The sequence below is a fragment of the Lineus longissimus genome, chromosome 13 (genome assembly GCF_910592395.1).
Source record: "Lineus longissimus chromosome 13, tnLinLong1.2, whole genome shotgun sequence".
Lineage (NCBI taxonomy): Eukaryota > Metazoa > Nemertea > Pilidiophora > Heteronemertea > Lineidae > Lineus > Lineus longissimus.
In genome coordinates this window covers 6,695,720-6,715,424 of record NC_088320.1, presented here as the reverse complement: position 1 = coordinate 6,715,424, position 19,705 = coordinate 6,695,720, and the positions used below count along the sequence as shown (strand labels likewise).

The 19,705-nt window shown below is 42.9% G+C and overlaps 2 protein-coding genes and 1 long non-coding RNA gene across 3 annotated transcripts; 1 reads left to right on the top strand and 2 right to left on the bottom strand.

Annotated features, from left to right (window-relative positions):
- The first annotated feature begins 5,006 nt into the window (after positions 1-5,006).
- On the top strand, positions 5,007-11,163 carry LOC135497787 (uncharacterized). The gene is made up of 5 exons (XM_064787677.1): positions 5,007-5,410; positions 6,788-7,032; positions 7,391-7,709; positions 8,665-8,795; positions 8,980-11,163. The coding sequence occupies exons 2-5, from the start codon at positions 6,966-6,968 to the stop codon at positions 9,297-9,299; spliced, it is 837 nt and encodes a 278-aa protein (XP_064643747.1). The 5' UTR covers positions 5,007-5,410; positions 6,788-6,965; the 3' UTR covers positions 9,300-11,163.
- LOC135497788 (uncharacterized) lies at positions 5,404-6,595 on the bottom strand. Its single transcript, XR_010448958.1, has 3 exons — positions 6,287-6,595; positions 6,047-6,138; positions 5,404-5,821 (listed from the first exon to the last, which is right to left on the bottom strand). It is a non-coding gene; the product is annotated as an uncharacterized LOC135497788 (long non-coding RNA).
- On the bottom strand, positions 10,774-18,554 carry LOC135498358 (acid-sensing ion channel 1-like). Its single transcript, XM_064788615.1, has 6 exons — positions 18,292-18,554; positions 14,704-14,960; positions 14,134-14,459; positions 13,691-13,789; positions 12,635-12,806; positions 10,774-10,838 (listed from the first exon to the last, which is right to left on the bottom strand). The coding sequence occupies exons 1-6, from the start codon at positions 18,552-18,554 to the stop codon at positions 10,774-10,776; spliced, it is 1,182 nt and encodes a 393-aa protein (XP_064644685.1).
- Between the last annotated feature and the right edge of the window lie 1,151 nt (positions 18,555-19,705).

Sequence of the window (19,705 nt, the reverse complement as noted above, 5' to 3'; positions counted from 1 at the left end):
CTGAAAACAGTCAGACATCATCGTTGGAATTGTGTTAAGAATTAACTCGGGAAAACATTTAAATACGAAACACCGTAAAAACAATTTGCGCGATCCGAATAGTAATTACAATACACATTAAGCAGTTTCCGGCAGGGCAGGTGACTTCTGTGTAATGTCGTAATTTCCGACTTGCCGGGTGACAAGGATTGCTATTAGGGATAAATTTCAATTGGAATTGTTATCGCGAGCAATTTATGTTTGTATACACTGATGTGAAATATCTCCCAAGGAATACATTTGTTGATGTTTAACGTTGAATTACCCCTGCCTTTAGCAAACAATCTCATCAATTTTTAAGGATTGTTTTGACACGGACAAGCTGATCTTCGTGATCTTTGAATGCATACAAGAATGTTATATTGTTTCAGACAGGATTAATGTCATATCAAAGTGACCATCTGCTTTCATTGTTTTATTATCAAGGCGATGCATGGCAGCAGTAGCCCGACCACTACACCCTTTGAAATTTCAAGCAGAACAACTACCTTCTTGTGTACAAAAAATTTATGAGTATTTTTATTTCACTGCGTTAAACTGATCAAAGTGCGAATAAGTTGGCGCATAAACGTAGATCCTTTACCTGATTGTCGGCGCTAGTTGTAGGCGTATATATCGCCAATCACATGCTAATAAAGCACCCTGAATGAACATCACCCGAAGATAATCTACTCCCCTAATAGCCGCGTTTTCTGGCAAGAAATATCGGCCTCGTTTCCTGCTATACACCTGCCCAAAAACTTGCTTCATTCCCTTTCAATCTAACTTACCAAAGTCACCCGTATACTCCTCTATAACGAATTTCCTTTGATGTGTACAAGGTTTTGGCAGGTTTGGTATGAAACGAGCGATAAATGTTACCATTTCGTCGCCATTTCCTGTAAGCAGAATTGCCTGCTAAACTATTAATGGATTTATGGAAGATATCGTATAATTAAAATGCGATGATAGATTAGGATCGAGGATAGTCGGCGAACAGATGGTCTGGGGTCGGGGGACGCCAGCGGAGTCGGAGACACTGTCATTGGGCGAGGAATGGAAAAAACAAGTTGACCAATCGTAACAGTCATATTGTCAATTTCATCTGCAAGGTAGGAATACAACATCATGAGTACAAAGCCCGAAGTCCATAAGTTCAATAGTGAACAGTCTAGATTCACAACGTAAGGGCAGACTAAGCCCTACTGTTAGTAGACAAGAAATTCCATCTTTTTGGCCATTGCTGTAACGACAGTATTTTGATATGTATTCCTACTCCACATCGGTGTTATTGGTGTAAGGGGTGTCAGAGCTTTGGTCTGTCATGACCATCATGCCCGAATCCTTGCGCCGGCGCGGTCACTAGCAGCACACCAGCAAACCCGCCGCCTCCCTACCTCTCTATGGAACGCGATCACGAAGATCTCCCCGCAACGAAATCACAGACTCTCCTCGACCTCTCGAGAACAAGATGCCATGTTCTCATTCCTATTGTCATATCGTCAATAGCCCTGTTATGGTTACAAAGATAACTGATTGAGCGTTCACAAAGCTGGGCGGCCTCTCCCATTGTGTTCCTTGACATCTCAACCGTGGTCCTAATAGTCGCTTTGATGCCCGAGTGCCAGAGCGGATGGTGCGGTTCCCGCGAGGCGGGCGGGGACGAGAGATCGACGATTCTTAAGATTTCAATAAAATTTAATTTAGCATTGAAGTTTAATCATTACTCGAATTTGAGGTAATTAGTTTGGCTCAAATCTTGATGCACTTAGTTTGCAGTTTTGATTGTTAACACTCATCTATGCGATATTTCTTTCGTGCATCTTTCTGGAATCTTTCTCAAATAAGCTCTGCAATGTTTTCAACTGGGTTGAGGACTGTGTTGTTTTATAGAAGTCGGTCGTTGGTGTCCTGTCCGTGATTTTGGTTCTGTTTAAATGATTTTTTTCGGAAAATTGTTGATGTTTTCCGATGTCTTGTCGGCCGGATCCGCGCACATGCGGTATACGATGAATCGGGTTCTAGGTGTCTAATTATCCTAATGTTTGTCGAAACGGATTCTATTTGTTCAATCTATCAAAATTAATTCCTATTATCGTCACACCTAATCAGCCGTTTCTGTGAGAAATAATTGCGGCACAATAAAAAGTTGCCAAGTGTGAAAAAACCAAATGCCACGTGCCCTGACATGCCCGACGCCCGTGACAAAACGCACCGGCGTGTCACCCCCAGAGTGAGCAAGGGTATCCGCGGCGCGAAGTAGAACCCAAGGTCACAAAAATCACACGAACCAGCGCCTCCTAGCCCAGTCACCGTCGCCCTCAATTTACGAAAATCACTTGAACGGAAAAATTCCTCCCGAAAAACAATCTTCGGTGAGAATATGCTTTGCAATTAACCAAAGACTGTCATTTAGCCAGCCCACATTGCTGCTAATTTGTAACCCTGTGGAAGAATGAAGGATAAGACTTGGTGATCATTAGTTTTAATTGCCTAAATTGTGGCTGAATTTTGAAAGTTAGGACTTGAAGTTTACCTTTGAGTTTGATCACAAGAAAATATGAGAAACACTCACGCTTAACGAAATCACCTCATTCATCATTTTAGAAAAAGAGTTAGCATGCATTATCGTTAACATTTTCAAGAGGGTTTTACAATTCCAAATGATGTGAAAGTATAAAGTTAAACTGAATGATATGAAAAGAATTTGCTTAAATTTCGAATTCCTTAACGGGGAAATATTTGGCAAATGGATTATTATCAGTATGGTTCAACTACACGGGAACATGCACATCCACATAATAAATTGCTGTCGTTCAGTAGCCCATGGTCAGCTATATAGAGTGATCGACCCAACGGCCAATGGGCCATATGCCACTCATGGCACTAACAGTACACTTATCATTCCAATCTACCCAATATTTTATCACGCATCGCAAATATTAATATAAAATACAATTAAGATGTCACGACGCTTGACCCGCGTCCTATCCACTCGTGTAACCGATATACGTGAGACGCTGGTTACGACGCCAATCATTTTCTCGGTTGGGTGGTCGGGGCTCCCGCAAGGCACCGACAGGAATCCGATACCAGTAACCATACCAGGTGCGCTGGTTCGGAGATCTTCTTCGAAGAGATATCGATTCTTAATAGTAGCCGAAGGAGATTTTACTTGACCAGGTTTAACGCAGTTTCTGAAAGATTTGCTTGGAGGTAAAACGAGCTGTGAGAAACGGGCTACCGTGATATACATCATCATTTTAGTCCTATTTTCTCACAGGTGAAATATCTTAAATCTCCTCCGTGTGTCTTCGCCAAATCTAATTTTCTCGTTATGTTGTCCCCTATCAACATGACTAACATTTACAGTATCTATCGCAAGTTGATGCCATAATTGAGTTCTCTTGGTACATCAAACCATTAATGATCGCTAATTATTACCCAACCATGATTCGGAATTGTCGATTACGGTTGCTGAAGGAGGCTGGGTACGGGGTCCATTTTGACGTATGATGACAGTGCGAAAATCGTCCGAACATACTGAAAAGATTCAGAGCGTATATTGAATTGAACAAGAATTTCAAGTCATAACGCAAAAATCTAAAATTTTAACAGTACTCAAGTCCAGCAGATTCTCTTTGCTTCATGTGCAATGGTTTTTACCGTTCGGGTCGAGATAAAAGTCAAGCGATTTTAAGGCAACGTTCATTGCAGAATCGTTTTCAAATCAAATTCAACACTCCATGTATATAGCCAATGGTAATATTTCTCCGACTGATATGAATGAAACAATGATTATGATGCTGATGACAGAGCGATGATGACCATGCCACGATGATAGAGATGATGATGATGATATTTGCGTATTGTAAGCACTACTATACATTCTTTGAAATAAAGATTTGTGCGCCTTTTTGCGCTGTGCGCAAGTGTGGGCCGAAAAAAACTAACGATTATTTTTCAAAAGCTCAAAAGCCTTTATTTCGAATAGTGCATGTTCCTACGCACTGAGATGCTCAACAATCCGATAACTCCTCTCCTCAGCGTCCCCTCATAAGCCCCTTCACAACCGATTGCGCCCACCATGGGGGCTGACCTCCAGCAAATCAGACACTCTCCTTTGCTTACCACTCAATTAAAGTAAGTAAAATTCGCACCTGAGATCAAAGCAATTCAACACATTACCATAACTTGCGGGCATCAGGAGCAGAAAGCGCCCAACGATTATCAATGCGACATCTAAGGAAGAGAGGAGAAACGGAACGGTAAGATCGACAGAGGTTGGGACCGCCAACAACTGTATGATATCGTTTTGCGCCACAAAGCTTTGTTGTCAAAATCGGTCGATGGGCGGAGAGTTGGGTCCGGGAAATCTGTCTCACAGTTTGTGTATTGTACGGCTAGGAAATTCTTACGCAGGGTTTCTCGATCCGGACGAACAGCAAATTGGTTCTCCCCGCCACCGTTGGTCGTAAAACCTAAAGCGATGTATTTGGGGAACCAATTTGGACGAACAACGAAGGTAAAAGTATGAAGGTCTGTCGTATCATCGATCCCTCTGGAAATTAATTTACGTGCACTCGTAAATTATCTTAAATCTATACTTAGTTGTAGGAGTCACGTTAGGCTGGAGGAAACTGAAAAAATACTCGATTTCGTAATTGGTTATCGTAGCTTTTCGCAAGGCTTACGTGCATTTTGTCTCTCTTGGGGCGCTTTTTAAAGTCAAGGGTACTAGAAGACATGAGCATAGCCAGTGCAGTGGAAGTAATGACATCATGCCACATTGTAACCACTTTTGTAGACTGCTCGCCGAGCTGCCAGGTATTATGTACTCTTCGGCATACCTTATTACACGTATAAGTACTCTTCGGCATACCTTATTACACGTATAAGTACTCTTCGGCATACCTATACCTATATCGAGCTGAAATATTGATCAGCTACACCCGCGACATATTTTACGAGCAGCACATTGAAATGCGTCGTGATATGAGTGCTGCCGTGGTTTAGTGAATGGAAGAACTGAAAATCATTCTATATCATCCTAAAAACCTTATCCGCGTATTGACCGGACTTTTTTCACAATTATCATAGATTGATGTCACGATGATGTCATGCACGGAGATGTATACAATAGTAATTGGGCCATCGATGTTGACATCTGTTCTAACCATCCGTCTTATCTCTCATTGTGGGGCACCAATGCCCATTATTCGAAGGCGTACCATATCTCTCCTTCAATATATCCTTTGCATTGCTACTCGTGTACTTGATAGGCCAACCTGTCAGGTACAAGTCTAACCCGTATTTCGACATCCGTCCCCAAAATATCTCATATCATTTTTAACAGAGACGCGGCTGTATCGTTTATGGACCTTATTGAAAGGTGAGTAAAAACCTCCAGAACATAAATACAGAGTTTTACGATTATGTGGTTATATCCATTCCGTCTGGACATTGCGGTCAATATTTTGGTAGATTTTGGAAAGACTGATGAAAATATAGACTACGAGCGACGGTCTACAATTTACTAAACACGCCGTGCTCAATATGCCGTGCTCACATATACATTATATAGAAGTATTTCCTATGCACAGAAATGTATATTGTAGCTAGGTTCAATAAATATTTCAAGAGGCCGCCCTCTTTTCCTTCTTTTCGGTAGTATTTGTCACTGAGTTTCTTCCGGTCAGAGTCTTGAAAGCCCCGACCAGTAGGTTCAGCAGCCATTCACCTAGCTCCATGATACTGAGGATACTTGCTCCAATACAGAAACCAGCCTGGCCGCCTATATCCGCTAAAACAGGAGAGAGAAATCAATCAGACTTTCTGTGGGACTCGATTCTAAAGGAAAGGGGAACAATTAGGGCACTGAAGATGACTATCCTTCAGCCTAGTGTGTTCCATCATTTTTGACACAAATTCACTCCACTTATTCATCTATAAAATGTAATAAAAGTCATAAACCCAGGACTTTTTAAGTATCGTTTGTTGGAGAAGCCACACACAAACAATAACTCACCTATTAGCTGTTGTGATGTGTATTCTGGTTCTTGTCTTATCCATTTGTAGTTCAATTCTTCAAAGAAAATCCTGACTTCTAAAAAGTTGTGCCTGACGACGTAAAACGAAAGAAATTGGAAATGTTACAACGAAATGGCGAACCCAAAGCCTTCAAAGCGATTTAAAACCACTACAACAGTGGACTACCCCGGCTGCCTCGAAAGGGTTATGATATTGTAACCTCGAATCGAATAAATACCTGCGGGAGAAGTGGGGATATGAACACGTTGTTGTAAAACACTTGTGTATTTTAGACTGGCACTACTAATGGTATCAACAACAACAACGTGAACATAAAAGGATATAAACAATTGTGCCTGATGTACTCATCGCCTGATCCAGCTAGAGTGTCAGGGTAATGCACTGCTGAGATCAATTGGCAGATTGAACGACCGCCATCAAAATCAATATAAACTGCCCACCAATGTTTCCTGCATAAACCGTCAGCTTAGCAACCGGCCAATGCAGATATAACGCTGGCTCTTTCAACGAGATACACAGCCGTTGCCAGTAGTGTCGTGTTGATCACAGCCTATACATGTATATACATGTACATGAAAATCATCAGAATATACCATGATGTGCATGTTGGTGCAGGATGACAAGAGTTCGAGGGGGATAGAATTTGTGTAGCCTAGAACTATTACGAATTTAATTCACTGGTCATAAGATATTGCCAATTTCTTTCTTTTCATTTGAGAAATCGCCTCATCCAGTCAGCAACCGAGTTACACGACAGCTAAGTGACTAGTGCGTGTCGATTATTACACACACACACACACGGGATTAGCCTGCTTGGGTGTGACACCGACAGCCTTTTATTGAATGCGTAACAGTGTTTAAGTCCGTATCCTGGGTTCGAGGAGTAGACGTCCAAGATGGCGGACTATATTTTCTCATTCGTAATTCCGCTGGTTGTTTTTATGGCGATGAGGATTCCTACTGGTAAGTGCATGTAACGAGTACCGTTGTTACCCCCTCAGCGCACCCACCCCCCACCCCACGCACGCCGCCCACCCCGTCCTTTCCCGAGATGCATTTGCCCAACGCCGTTACAGGCGTGTTAGGCGTGACAGGTGTCCTTGATAACAAAACAAATTAATCTAGAGTGGATTAGTATGATCTCAATAAGAAATAAAGCTATTTGTGTGCATTTCCAACGAGTATTTGGCAATTCCAATCATGATTCCTTATTTATTATTTCTGTTTTGTTTTGAATTGAGACCAGTTCATAACATAGCTCTCTACCGAGTGTGCATGCTGTCAAACCCTCTTGTGACTAATCAGTGATGTCTACTTTCAGCGATGTCGCTGTCATATGCATCATGCAAAGGCGGCTATTCTACCCGATATTGCCTGTATTACTTAAGTACAGAATGCTGTTCCTCTGGCTTCTACAAAAGTGCCGTCTGCTGTTCGCCCCAAAAATGTTTCAACGGATATTTTGGATACAACACCTGTTGGCAGTACACCAATTCAAAGTGCTGCTACCGTACCGCAGGCTCGGGTTCATCGTCCTGCTGCAACAGATATGATTATTCCAGGTCTAGTAGCTCTAGCTATTGGTCCAGTTATTCACGTTCTAAGACACTATATGACGACTATTATACTGCACCGATCGGGTAGGTATATATTTTCCAGTTTGTTAGTCTAATAAGATAGAAAACAGTAGATAGAATTTGACTCGACGTATGGCACAAGGTGTTCCAAAAGTAGTTCATCTGAATGCGGTCAGAAAGATTTATTCTGCACTGAACGGTTCCACTAAGTTCCACATTCAAGTGCTTGAAGAGTGGGCGAAGTTATCACCGAGTCTCATTTGAACATATTTTCAACAGAATCGCTATTCAACAATAATGAAATAATGATGACGAAAAAGCAGTTACTAAACACGTATGGTATTCCAAAATGCCAAACATCTGAAAATTGTCAGTGTTTTTTCTTCCTGGCAAACAAGGTTTGCGATGGCTAAAGCTAGGTGCACACAGAGCTTAGTGCCTGCGTGATCGCAGCCGCAAGGCTTTTTGCGAGGTCGCAAATGTCTGTGTGCACTGGAGACCGCAGCCATTTAGTGCTTGCGTCCTGGGGCGCAGTCGGAATCGCAAGTATCAAAATGATTTGATATTTGTCGGAGCCGTATTCGCCGCAGCCATAGGACGCAAGGCTGCGCAAGCAGTGTGCACCGCTCGCCTGCGCGTGAATAGAATTTTCCGACAATCTATTACCTCTCGACCAGTCAAATCGTTGCTGTTACACCACATGATTTCAAGATGGCAGCGCCCACAGACATGGTTGAAGAATGGAACAAGGAGCGAGATGAAACATTGGTGATGATTTGACGTCGTCGATGTCACACATGATCGCAACAGTCTAGAGGATTGCGTCGTCGCATGACTTTGGGGGAAACGGCTTGCAGCTGCGATCACGCAGTCACAAGCTCTGTGTGCACCTAGCTTTAGGAAAAACGCATTGACCAAATGCAAAAGGATTTTATGACAAGTTATCTCTGCCTTTCTTTCTCAATGGTTATTTATACCAGGTTGGATCTGAAAAATAATATTTACAAAATTATTGCAGGGCAATCATTGGTGGGGTGATTGGTGGAATCGTCCTTCTCGTCCTAATCATAGTGATACCGGTCGTCGCATGCGGAGTATGCGCTGCTGCGGCAAACAACCGTAGGAGGCCTGCCCAGCACACAGCCGTCAGTAAGTGCAGACAGCGAATAGTCCCGAGCTTGGTATTAATCTTTTAGATACTTAGGCCGATGTTCCCTTTACGCAACTCCGATAGCGTTCGAATAATCAACGACTCAACCGTAATTTATGACTGTGTGTTGTATTTGATTCACCACATATGCATATATAAGACTATGATGTCATCACTTTTCAGTTACCCAAGGTCGGGTCCAACCAGCGCAAGGGGCTTATGTCAACCGGGGATATGCACCTCCAACGTACGGGCAGGTGATGCCTCCACCAGGCCCAGGGTTGCCTCAATCTGACCCCGTCCAACCGCCACCCTACAACCAAGTGATGTTAGCGGGCCCGGGGCATGCAGGCGCACCACTAACAGCGTCGATGTACCCTCAACCCGGCGGCCACTACCCTCCGCCTACCACCGTTAATCCCCCACAAACCGGAGGACAATACCCGCCTCCAGCGGCAGAAGATCCCAGTAACATGAAGAATGCGGCTAATACGCGATATTAGAGTTTAATGGATGGTAGGGACATTTCCCTGGATTGTATGAACGGTATGAGAAAGAGACTCACCATATCTTTGTTAGAACTGACACCAAAGGAAGGGATACTTACAACTCTTAAGCATAATTAACACTGGAGTTAACTCATCTTGGCGCTATACCCCCTTCTGTCAAGTCATGTGGACGTGTATACAGTCCTGTAATGCCAAGTTAAGCTGATGCCAGCGTAAGTGACAAAACCTTTTTTGAACAACCAGGCCCTGTTTTGATTGACACAATTATGTCACTAATTGAGCGCCCATTAAACTTAAACGCGAAGTTAAGCCCGCAGCACACTAGCCGGCTTTTTTTGCCGCAAGAGTCCTGAGAGCCTGAAAAATCCCTAGTCTGCTACGAACGGCGTCGGCGAACGCGACTTGCCGCCACTTGCCGCAACTAGACGCCAAATATCTAACATGTTTGACGCGTGTCGCCGCGTTTGAACGCAAGAAGAAGCCAGGTGTTCTACGGATTGCCGCCTGAATTGGCGTCGGCGGCGAGGCTATGGCCAATCAGTATGCGTCTTGATGTCACATGATTTCAAAATGGCAGCCTAAAGTTGCGGAAAAGACGCTACTGGACGCCGATTCTTGGCAGGTGTGCTCTGACCGGGATCCACTGGCCGCCAACTTCGGCGGCGAGAGGCGTCAGCTGAAAGCCTCTTGTCGCCAAAGTTGGCGGGTAGTGTGCTGCGGGCTTTAGGGCCGGGTAAACGCCGTAGTGACTAACTTTTTTTTGAAAACCAACACTCGGCGTATATGGTGTGCCATACACAACTCACCGTATATGATGTTCTGTAATATCAAAAATATGTTCCAAATCTTGAACCACGTGGTCGCCGGGGTAGAGTGCCGAAGACAGTCGAATGTCGTAGACGATTTGTTGACAGGGAATGAAGCAGTCACAGCGGAGGAGGGGGTCTTCGGCACGGGAATACTCTCCTAAAGACGATTAATAGGTTTAAAAGATATCAAAAATACACTAAAGGAACATTAGCCCGCTTTAAAAACGCTCATTCTAAATCTGTTTTGAGCTGCAAACGTGTTATACTTTGTTCCTGCAGCTTGTATGAAAATGCCAAGACGTACCCACTTCACTCCTCATGGCATTGTCACACAATAGAAAGCACCTCCATCGCGCTGAGATTTCTGTCACGATATTATTTTGCACTGCACATAAAGGTACTCACGCACTGGCTTTAGATATATCGAAATTCACGGACAGATTGCTTTCATACTTGAACTTGGAATAAGATGAACACGTGCTATCTCATTCAAAACTGTTAAAAGCAAAGAGAGCAATGGAATTGTCTTGACTGCCACTGACCCTAGTACGCAAGTCTTGGCTGAATCGCATGCTCCTGGCCTCTCACTGATAAGCCGATGAATGCTTTTCTGCCAACCACGTGGCCGTTCTGCAAAATATAGCCTGTACACAAAGCATTTACTTACTCTCCATCGTTAGCTCACAAGCAAAATACTCATACATCGTGCAGTAATTCCCTGGCCCTAAAATGAATAATAGGACACCATTATTAAGAAGTCCAGAACAACAGGCGTTATCAGATCATATTAAACAAAAATGATGAAACAGTTCTGAAAGACCATTGAAGCCGCATGGGCCATTGCCAGACAGCAAACGAGGCGACTTCTTCTTTGCCAAAAATGAACACTGTCCCTGATCCCAACGGATAATAGTCGCATCCTCACAGACTTTCAATCAATCTCAACGACCCTACAAAGAAAATAAAAATCATGTTCACATCCTCCACGCTACCAAAGAAGTGTATGACTTATGCTTGGCTTACTTGCAAAAAATTAAATGTGCTGTTTCTTTCGTCGTTTACGTTGTTTTATTACTCCGAAGGGCGACTATAAATGGCACCACTTGATGTTATTGAACTTGCTAATCCGCTGTCCCGGTGTCGTGATAGTTCTTTGTAAGTGTGATGCGGGAGCATGCCGGCTTTCACAAGTGGTCGTCAAAGGGCATACCGTCGATCATGTCGATAACGCTGGGTGTTACTGCTGTGCGAATACTGTTAGCTGCCTAAGATGCTATAAAGCGCCCCTACCCCCAAACGAGCGATTCAAAACACAGCAACCTGCGATTATGATCGCAAGTGACAAAATTTGTTAGCTTGCCATCGCTCGTGCTTGCTACAAGAATCGGTGATCGCACCGACTCGAGATCAATACAACATCAAACTAAGCGATAACCGGCTTTACCGCAAACGCGAGATCTTTTGTCACCCATGGCAGCGATTGTAATCGCAAGTTGCAGCAACAAAAATCGCCCAAGTATTTCAAAACCATGCTGCCATGCAAAACGCGATGGCTAGGGCTGTATGACTCTGGTCTCCTCTTCACAATTATCTTTATCTTATCATAGCATCTCAATATGAGCATGATAGGGCGCCAACTCAACACTGACATAAATTTTTTGCCCTGATAATCACGACTATCACGCCATACATCGGCCTTAGTGACTTCTTTATCGCAATGTTGCAGATTAATCCAGGCCCAGTCAAGTCCCACAGGAAATCTCGACGCCAGTGCCACTGACACACAATGGATCCGTTGTTTTATTTGTTATAAATCATCAGCTGTTTACTCGCAAGTCGAGCACATCATGTTTTATGCTTTCGAAATACCTCTTTTTTCGTTGGCAGTAGATTAGTAATGGACGAGAGTGGTACGTATATGTGCGTTCGAGACAATTCTGATCCAGGGTGTCTTCTGGAAGCTATATTTACAATCTCCGACCTTTTCATACTCAATACACGGCTCGGAAACAGTATTTTTATGCAAATCACTCAGCTCACCAGTCACAAACGCCAGTATTTCTCTGATATGTCTTACGAATATTCAGAGTGGCAAACAGTTGGTATACAGACCAGCAAGGTGTCTGTTACATCGCTTTCCTCTCTCAGTCCCACGAAAGAAGTACTTGATTGAAGACGCGGGTAGTTAATCAGGACACGGGAGCTTACAAAGCTGACTGTGGACGACTTGCAGGATTGAACTGTATCGAGGCAAGGTGAAACTACATGTATATGCCAATCCAAGGAACACCAAAACTCTTTCACACACCTCAAATGGGACAAGATATTGTTCGGCGGCCATGCAGACCAAAGGTTACAATGTCTTCCGATTAATACTTTTATCATTTTGTGGGTTTTAAATGAGTTTTAGGTGTTCCTCATATTGGCATAATGGAGTGCTTTAAAAGAAACCAAAACGCCACTGGTGATCAGGTTTGTTTTTTTTTTAGTTCAAAACTAAATATCTATTGCTCTTCTTACCTGGCATGAGTGCACCTCTGCACCCACACTTCTCCAGGGTATAGTTGGCTAAGCATTCGTAACGACAAGCAGAATATGAATACGTTGGATAAAACGCCAAAGGGTTTCTAAATCCTGGTCCTGTAGTGTCTCGGCAGTGTGAATTCTCAGCCGGTGGAGGAAGAAAGGAGTGCTGGAATTGATACAATTCGAAATGTCAGATGAAAATAAATAAGTGCGAGTTCTTCATCTAGCGTTTTATACCCTGCACCTGTCTGAAAACCCTCTACCATTCCCCAGTCTAATCCAGAAGCATTTTGTAGAAACCAAAAAGCGCTATCCGCCTGGTTATTCCTAAAAGTTGAATCATGTTCAGATAATTGACAAAGCTGTGAGAGCGCGGCCTCTGACATGTCTGACCAACTTATCGAATTTTGAGATGATTTAAAAATGATCAGAAAATATCGAGGTTTTGAAGGCTGTACGTGTACATGTACATGCTGCAATATCTCATATTACATGTATTATGCGCTTATAGTACGAAAGTATGAAGTTGCTCACAGTTTCCTCTCAGCCGTCTCGGTAGCGTACCGTTGTAATTGTTATTCGACAGACCTAGCCAAATCCAAACATGTGCTCCCTGGGGCTGCTCGATCGGTAAGCCGATAATTCCTGATAGATCATTAGGCTAACCACGAAACCATACCGCAGGGGAGACATATCATTCATTCGGGTTAACTGTGGAGTGTCTGAATTGCCCATTATTGTCAGAGTACTATCAACAAGAATGAAATGGGTAATGCGTTAGCCCGTTAAGAGCAGCCCCAAATCGTAGGTTCAGTCCTCCTTTTAACGCTCCTCTTTTCATTAGACAAACCTATCATCAATGGATAATCAAAACCACGCACAGGTTAGTGAACTGTAGACTGTCTGAGTTTAAACTACTATATACATGAAATATAATATACATTGAACGCCCTAAAGGCAAAACTCTTATCTCATCACTTTGCCAGAGGGATGTTGTCATGTGTACATATACAACATATATGATAAATAAAAAGAGATCTAGTGGCTGACCTTCACCTGCCGAATCCCCATGAAATTTTCAGTGCCAGGTGTGATTGCCATGCCGTATTCCTTCACCAAAGGTAGAGTGTCCGCGTCGTGGAGCATCATCTGAAGCAATGACAACACATTTATAGACGTTACAAAAAGTTGGGAAGGTAACTTTCATAACAAGACATTGCGAAGTAGTTTGATGTAATTACATACGACACGGCAAAAGTGAATATTCAATGTCAATCGTGAATTGCTACATGTCAACGTGGGTCACAATTGGCGCCAATGATGGATGCTAAGTAGTTGATTTTGGAGGCTCAAAGTCTGTTCTAAGGAATTACAAGAGTTGAGATCTAGCAGCTCGCTATTAAATTTCAGCCATATCATTCGTTGAGACGGGTATTGGTAGAAAGCCAGTGAGGGTAATGGGCACTACGACACTGCCCAAAATTCGAACACACCTTGATTCCTGCAGAATTTGACAATGGATTCTGCAAATAGTACTCCAAGTGCTCTACAGTCATCCTGAGATGCAACCCGCTATTACTCCCTGTAGCATTTGTCTGCAGTTTCTCATTCTTCTCTTGAAACTCCCTCGAATTGAAGGTATAACATATTCCGAAGTCCGTGTAGGATGTAGTGAAGAAATCGTACGAGGGGATATCATCCCCGTCCCATCTGCAGCCCCAGATCATTGGAAGGAGAGGATGAGCCGCTTCGACCACTATGTCGTGGTTGATGGTGTTATGGAGAGTTTCGTTGATAAGTGGGTCAGATTGGTTAATTCCTGAAAAAGATCCGACCAGTTGAACACTTTACTTGTCTTCGTTTGAGACGCGATTACATGTACAAAGTACAATATAATGGTTATGCTGCCTGTCGAATGGTGGTTGCCTAATATTAGAAGTATATTAGGAGAAACCATGCAAAGTGAAAGCCACGTTTCTGTGGCCAGAAAACGTCCCGAAAGTATTAAATATGGCCACCTGACTTTGAATGTGCTAATGACGTCAATGAGGAGATTGTATTACCTTCTAAGCCAATATACTCTGATGAACTCGACTTGTACGCTGATTGCATTATCGCGGCGACTTGTGGTCTACTTTCTAGGATGCTCTTCCGGTAAGGATTGAAATTACAAATGGTGACGGCCGGGAAGGTCATGGGATGGGATCGCTCAATACTGATCTTGGTGAGGACGGGGTTCCGTAGGTAATCGCTCAGTCTAGGTATGACGGCGTTGAGGAAGAAGGCCACTGAAGCCACGAAGCAGCAAGCCCAAAATAATCTGAAAATTAAGAAACAGATAATGAATACATGCATGGTATAACCTAAGAAAACGTTTATCATCTCTTGGCTCGCTGAATATGTCAAAGGTATGATTCCCGTAGGCTTATATAATGTAGTTGCTTAAGCACGTTCAGGAAGAACGCCACAGAAGTCCGGCACATAATAACCCGATTATCCACAAATAAACGCTTGCAACTGAAGGAAAATAAAGCAATCCGAATCGATTCAGTCAGTGCAACTGCCTGGAAATAAAATGGCGAGGCGTCAATTAAACAGAAAACAAAACTGTTTTGGTTTTGCTGGTTTTGTCTTTATGTTCATGTAGTGATGGCTTTTTGCTTTCATTATGATCATTTCCAAAACAGAGGATATCTTAGCTTTCGAAACAAACCTATGCTTTGGAAGCAACCAATTGGTGCTCATTTACCTCAGATTCTTTGCTGGTTGACATGAATGGTCACTAGTGCTATGGGTCGATATAGCAGTAGCGGAAATAAAACCCGAAGTTAATTACCGTAGAGATGAGCTCACAGACACATTACCGAGCTGGTTCAATTGCGATCAAAGCCGTTTTGAATCTTTCACATGGTACGGCTTGCGATATCTCGCTGAGTCAACTATACTCTCGCGAATTCATTACGATGTATAACCATTCAAGACATGCGTTCTCCGTATAGTTCCGAAAATGTGTTCACAAAGACGGACTAGAGTAATCGAGTAGGATTCTCGACAGAAAAATACATATGTGCAATTATTTGTGTTCCAAATGATATAAATACAAATTACTTGAAAAACAATCTTCTTTAAATCAAGCTCCGTTCATCATCATTCTCTTGGCCATTATTGTGTGAATTGCCATTAGACATATTGATGGATATTGACACATTTTTGTTTCAAACTATATTGTCTTTTTTATTTCAAGGAGGTGGTTAATTCTCTATTTTGGTATCACGTAGTGTGACTGTTGTCGAAAATCCCAAGGATACTTCGTTATTCAATTATCTATCAATTATAACTGACGTCCCCGCCAGGACATCCGTGCTCGTTTCTTCGTTATAATTCAACAAGGGCTGATGCAATGAACGCATGTCACGTTTAACTTCTCGCGAGAATTGAAAAGATAAACACCAAAAGCCAGATGGGAACTTTAATGGGCGATTAATAGATTTGCAATGATACTAGCGAGAAAATGTGAGACGCAACTGTATTTTGAATAGGTTACACCGAAGATGTATTCGATCACTTCTAGTAAAATGTATACATTGTATACCACAATAAAATGGGCTTTTTGTCTTGTGACGCATAATAGGTCCCTCAGTTACCCCCAAATCGCCGCCGAGTTGGTGGTTGAACGTATTTCTACCAGTGTGCTCAGGCCGCATGGAGGAATCGTTCTACGAGGAGAAAATAATCCATCAGGATTTGTGAGCGTTCTTGCTTAACACTGCTGTCAGGCGCCTTTTGGTTTGATCTGCCGATTGAGTCCGACTGATGGGTATTGTAGGGGAGGGGTCGGTCCAGGCTATTGTATACGTTGATGGGGTCTCCTTGCCCTGACATCGATAACAGGGATACGAGACATCGATAACACAGATACGAAACCTCGATTTTACGTCTTATTCGAAATACGAGGCAAGTTAGGTTAGGTGCCTTGCACCGGACACTATGTGACTAAATAGTAGTCATCCAGAAGTGTCACTAGTTGGCCACATAGTACCACTTGTTCGTCTCATGCGGTTACTAAATCTCTTTATCATCCCTTGGCCAGGCAAAAATATGCATACACTGTTAGACAAGTGCTACTAAACAAAAGAGATTCGTTCTAGATGGCGCATTTTAGGACTGTGCACGATGATTACCTCTCACTGCGATAAAGACACATAGGGGACCGATTAGATGTTATTGTGAGCAAGATTAAAAAGATGCACTAATAGTGCTTGGTGGCTTGTTTCGGCCACGGCCAGAGTCTTTCAAATAAATGTATTTTATTTGAACGACTCCGTTTCTGTCCAGGCCGCGATCACTGTTTTCGAGGAGTGCACTGTTGAAATGAAAATGGCCGAAAAGCTGAGACGCCTAGACTTTAGATTGGAAGCAGTCGGTGATATCTTGGGCATTGTAGCGTATGACACCATACATTTAGTTGGCCTTATGTGGTACTTACGGGTTATCAACTTTAATTGGATGATTAGTGTCACATATGGCTATCCTTTTGTTGTCTTTGTTTGTTTGTTGTTTTTGTTTTTGTGGGTTAGTGGGGTGGGGGGGGGGGGGGGGGATATATCATTCTATTTAGTCACGCACCATACAATCCGCCTGTAAACCCAGAAGTCTGAGATTGGGCTCACACTGAGTACTGGCATTTTACTAATATCGCATTTGCAACATTGACTGACCTCATATGGACGTTGGTAGTCTTGGAACGAAAACATTCGAAAAATTAATCATGTCAAATAGTAAAATGTAATTGTGTTGATACATTTCACAAAAATCATCTCGCTTTTGCGGTATTTCAAGTGATTTATTATCCAGTGACATTGTTGATCACAGTCTTTTTGTCATCAGCATTGATGTGGAAATAATGTGTCGCCACTGCCTCTAGCCGACGAGCTTGTACTCTGAGCGAGTAGGCAAAACCTTGTTGACGTTTTTTTAGTAACAGGGGAGCCCTCAACTAACTCGTAACGGATGTTTCCGTCAAATAGTATACAGCCTCAGATACATCAGCAACTCTCGCGGGTTTCTTCCTTCCATGATTCTGCGGTTATCATTAATAACAACTGTGATTAACACAGAAGCCAATCCAATGCGCTGAATGAATTTTGTTTAATGCATTGCGATTTGCGCAACTCAGCACACATCAGGTCTGATCTATAGCATAACTGTGTTATTTGATAGAGTTACTTAATTTGCCTTAAATTAAAAAGGGTAAAATTGAATTCCTTGAATTATTACATTATATGTATCGGATGGCCGACAAAAAACCCGAGTGCAAAGCCACATAACATTGACTTGTACACATTCTCTAAGGGCTGTGCCTGTTACATTTCAGCAACATTGTTATATGGATTTTTGCTACACTCGGAGACAATATGTTTCGATATAATTTGTCAGAAGCGTTACCTTTTAAAAAAGGGCTAGTATTTCAAAAGCTTTTCGAAGTTAATATTGCATGAGCAATGTAAATGTGCTTACCAGTTATATTCAACAAACTAACGAAAGGTTTGTGAGAGAAGCACAAAAGTAAATTGTAACAAAAAGAATAGAGATATTCCCTTCAATCTTGACACTAAAACTAGAACCTGCATGTAAGTATAAAATACCCTTACCTTCGGAGTGCAGGGTTTACAGATGATCCGATGTATTGCAGACCATGCATTGAAGACTGCTGTGTGAACTGATACGTGATTGCTTCTGCTTCTTGCCTAACTTCAGTAAGGGCCTCAAACCTCCGCTGTCCATCAAAGTAGCCACTGCTACCCCTTGACTTGCTTGTCATCGCAGTATAATCCGAAATCTGCCGCGATCCAGGTCGACAGATCCCCGCACTGAGAGAGTCCGTGCTCGATTTTGTCAGCCACATTGGTAGCATGGTTGCTTATGGCTGGCTTTCCTTTGAAACGCTGAGCGCCGCCTGCGTTTATGCATCGAGCGGGTCCGAGGTAATGAACCTGATGAGGTCGTCAGACATTTTTCCGGATTTTTTACTAGGCAAGCGACACTTGCCCAGTCATTGTGTGATGTAGTAGAATTTTCCCGCGTCTTCCAGTTGCCCGATTGTGCCCGTGGTCGAACTTTACGCAGAAGCGGGGTCACGGTGACGTCATGGTGAAGTTTCTCGCCTTGCGCGTCGCATCGTTCAAGCACTGACCCACAAAAAGATGATTGCTGCATGGAGGTTCAAGTCGGAACGGAAATCAGAATAGCATGATGATTCATTCAGGTTATGATTTTTCTCCATTTTAACACGGAATTCGATAATGGGAACTACATGTATAACCGTCGCGTGAAATGTAATTGGGCACCAGACAGCTTTTTCAGCATTAAAATGCCCTTATAATGAATACCTTGTGTCATTCAAAAACAAGTAGGGCCCTCGTTTTTCAGACAAAATATCACAACTTCAGCCTTTTGGCCGCCCGGACGCTCGTGATTTGGAAGACATGTCACTAGAAACTTGTCCCAGACCGTGTGTTGTGACTGTAGCTTGTGGCCTGGTTCATAGGGAAGTATCAGTTTCAGAATTGTGTCGCGGTCGGGTCATATCAATGTTGCCATGTAAAACCCAACTACTCTTGATGTACAACTTGGTGGCTCGTGACTCCGGCTGGTGCAAGCAGTTTATATTTATGCGTGTGGAGAGCTGGAATGAATTGATACACGTACTGTCAGTGAGGCCTATGATCGTGTACGCACAAGAGACTATCTCGTGAAATCTGTTTACTGCAACTGACAAAAAAAACCACATTAACGATCACTGTATCAATATGATAGACGATGCACCGCACCCCAATTACCGTTAAAACAGGGACACTGACGACGCATTTTATCTTCTGTATATTTGATCGGACTGTTTCTTGGAAAGGATGATTCTGGGCGACTTGTTATAAACTTGCGAGATAGCGAGATGAGTAATCATTATTTTCTGCCCCGTCGTTTTATGCTTCACTGGACCACGACATTCGCCATTTCCGATGCTGACGTGAACATCTCCATTACATGGAGGAGGCGCCGAAGACAGTG

Coding starts and splice junctions, on each gene's coding strand:
- LOC135498358 (XM_064788615.1), bottom strand. CDS start 18,554: ATGCTACCAATGTGGCTGACAAAATCGAGCACGGACTCTCTCAGTGCG. Junction 14,961..18,291: donor GTAAACCCTGCACTCCGAAG/GTAAGGGTATTT, acceptor CTTAATTTTCAG/ATTATTTTGGGCTTGCTGCT. Junction 13,790..14,133: donor CAAATTCTGCAGGAATCAAG/GTGTGTTCGAAT, acceptor TCATTGCTTCAG/ATGATGCTCCACGACGCGGA.
- LOC135497787 (XM_064787677.1), top strand. CDS start 6,966: ATGGCGGACTATATTTTCTCATTCGTAATTCCGCTGGTTGTTTTTATG. Junction 7,710..8,664: donor TATTATACTGCACCGATCGG/GTAGGTATATAT, acceptor AAATTATTGCAG/GGCAATCATTGGTGGGGTGA. Junction 8,796..8,979: donor TGCCCAGCACACAGCCGTCA/GTAAGTGCAGAC, acceptor ATCACTTTTCAG/TTACCCAAGGTCGGGTCCAA.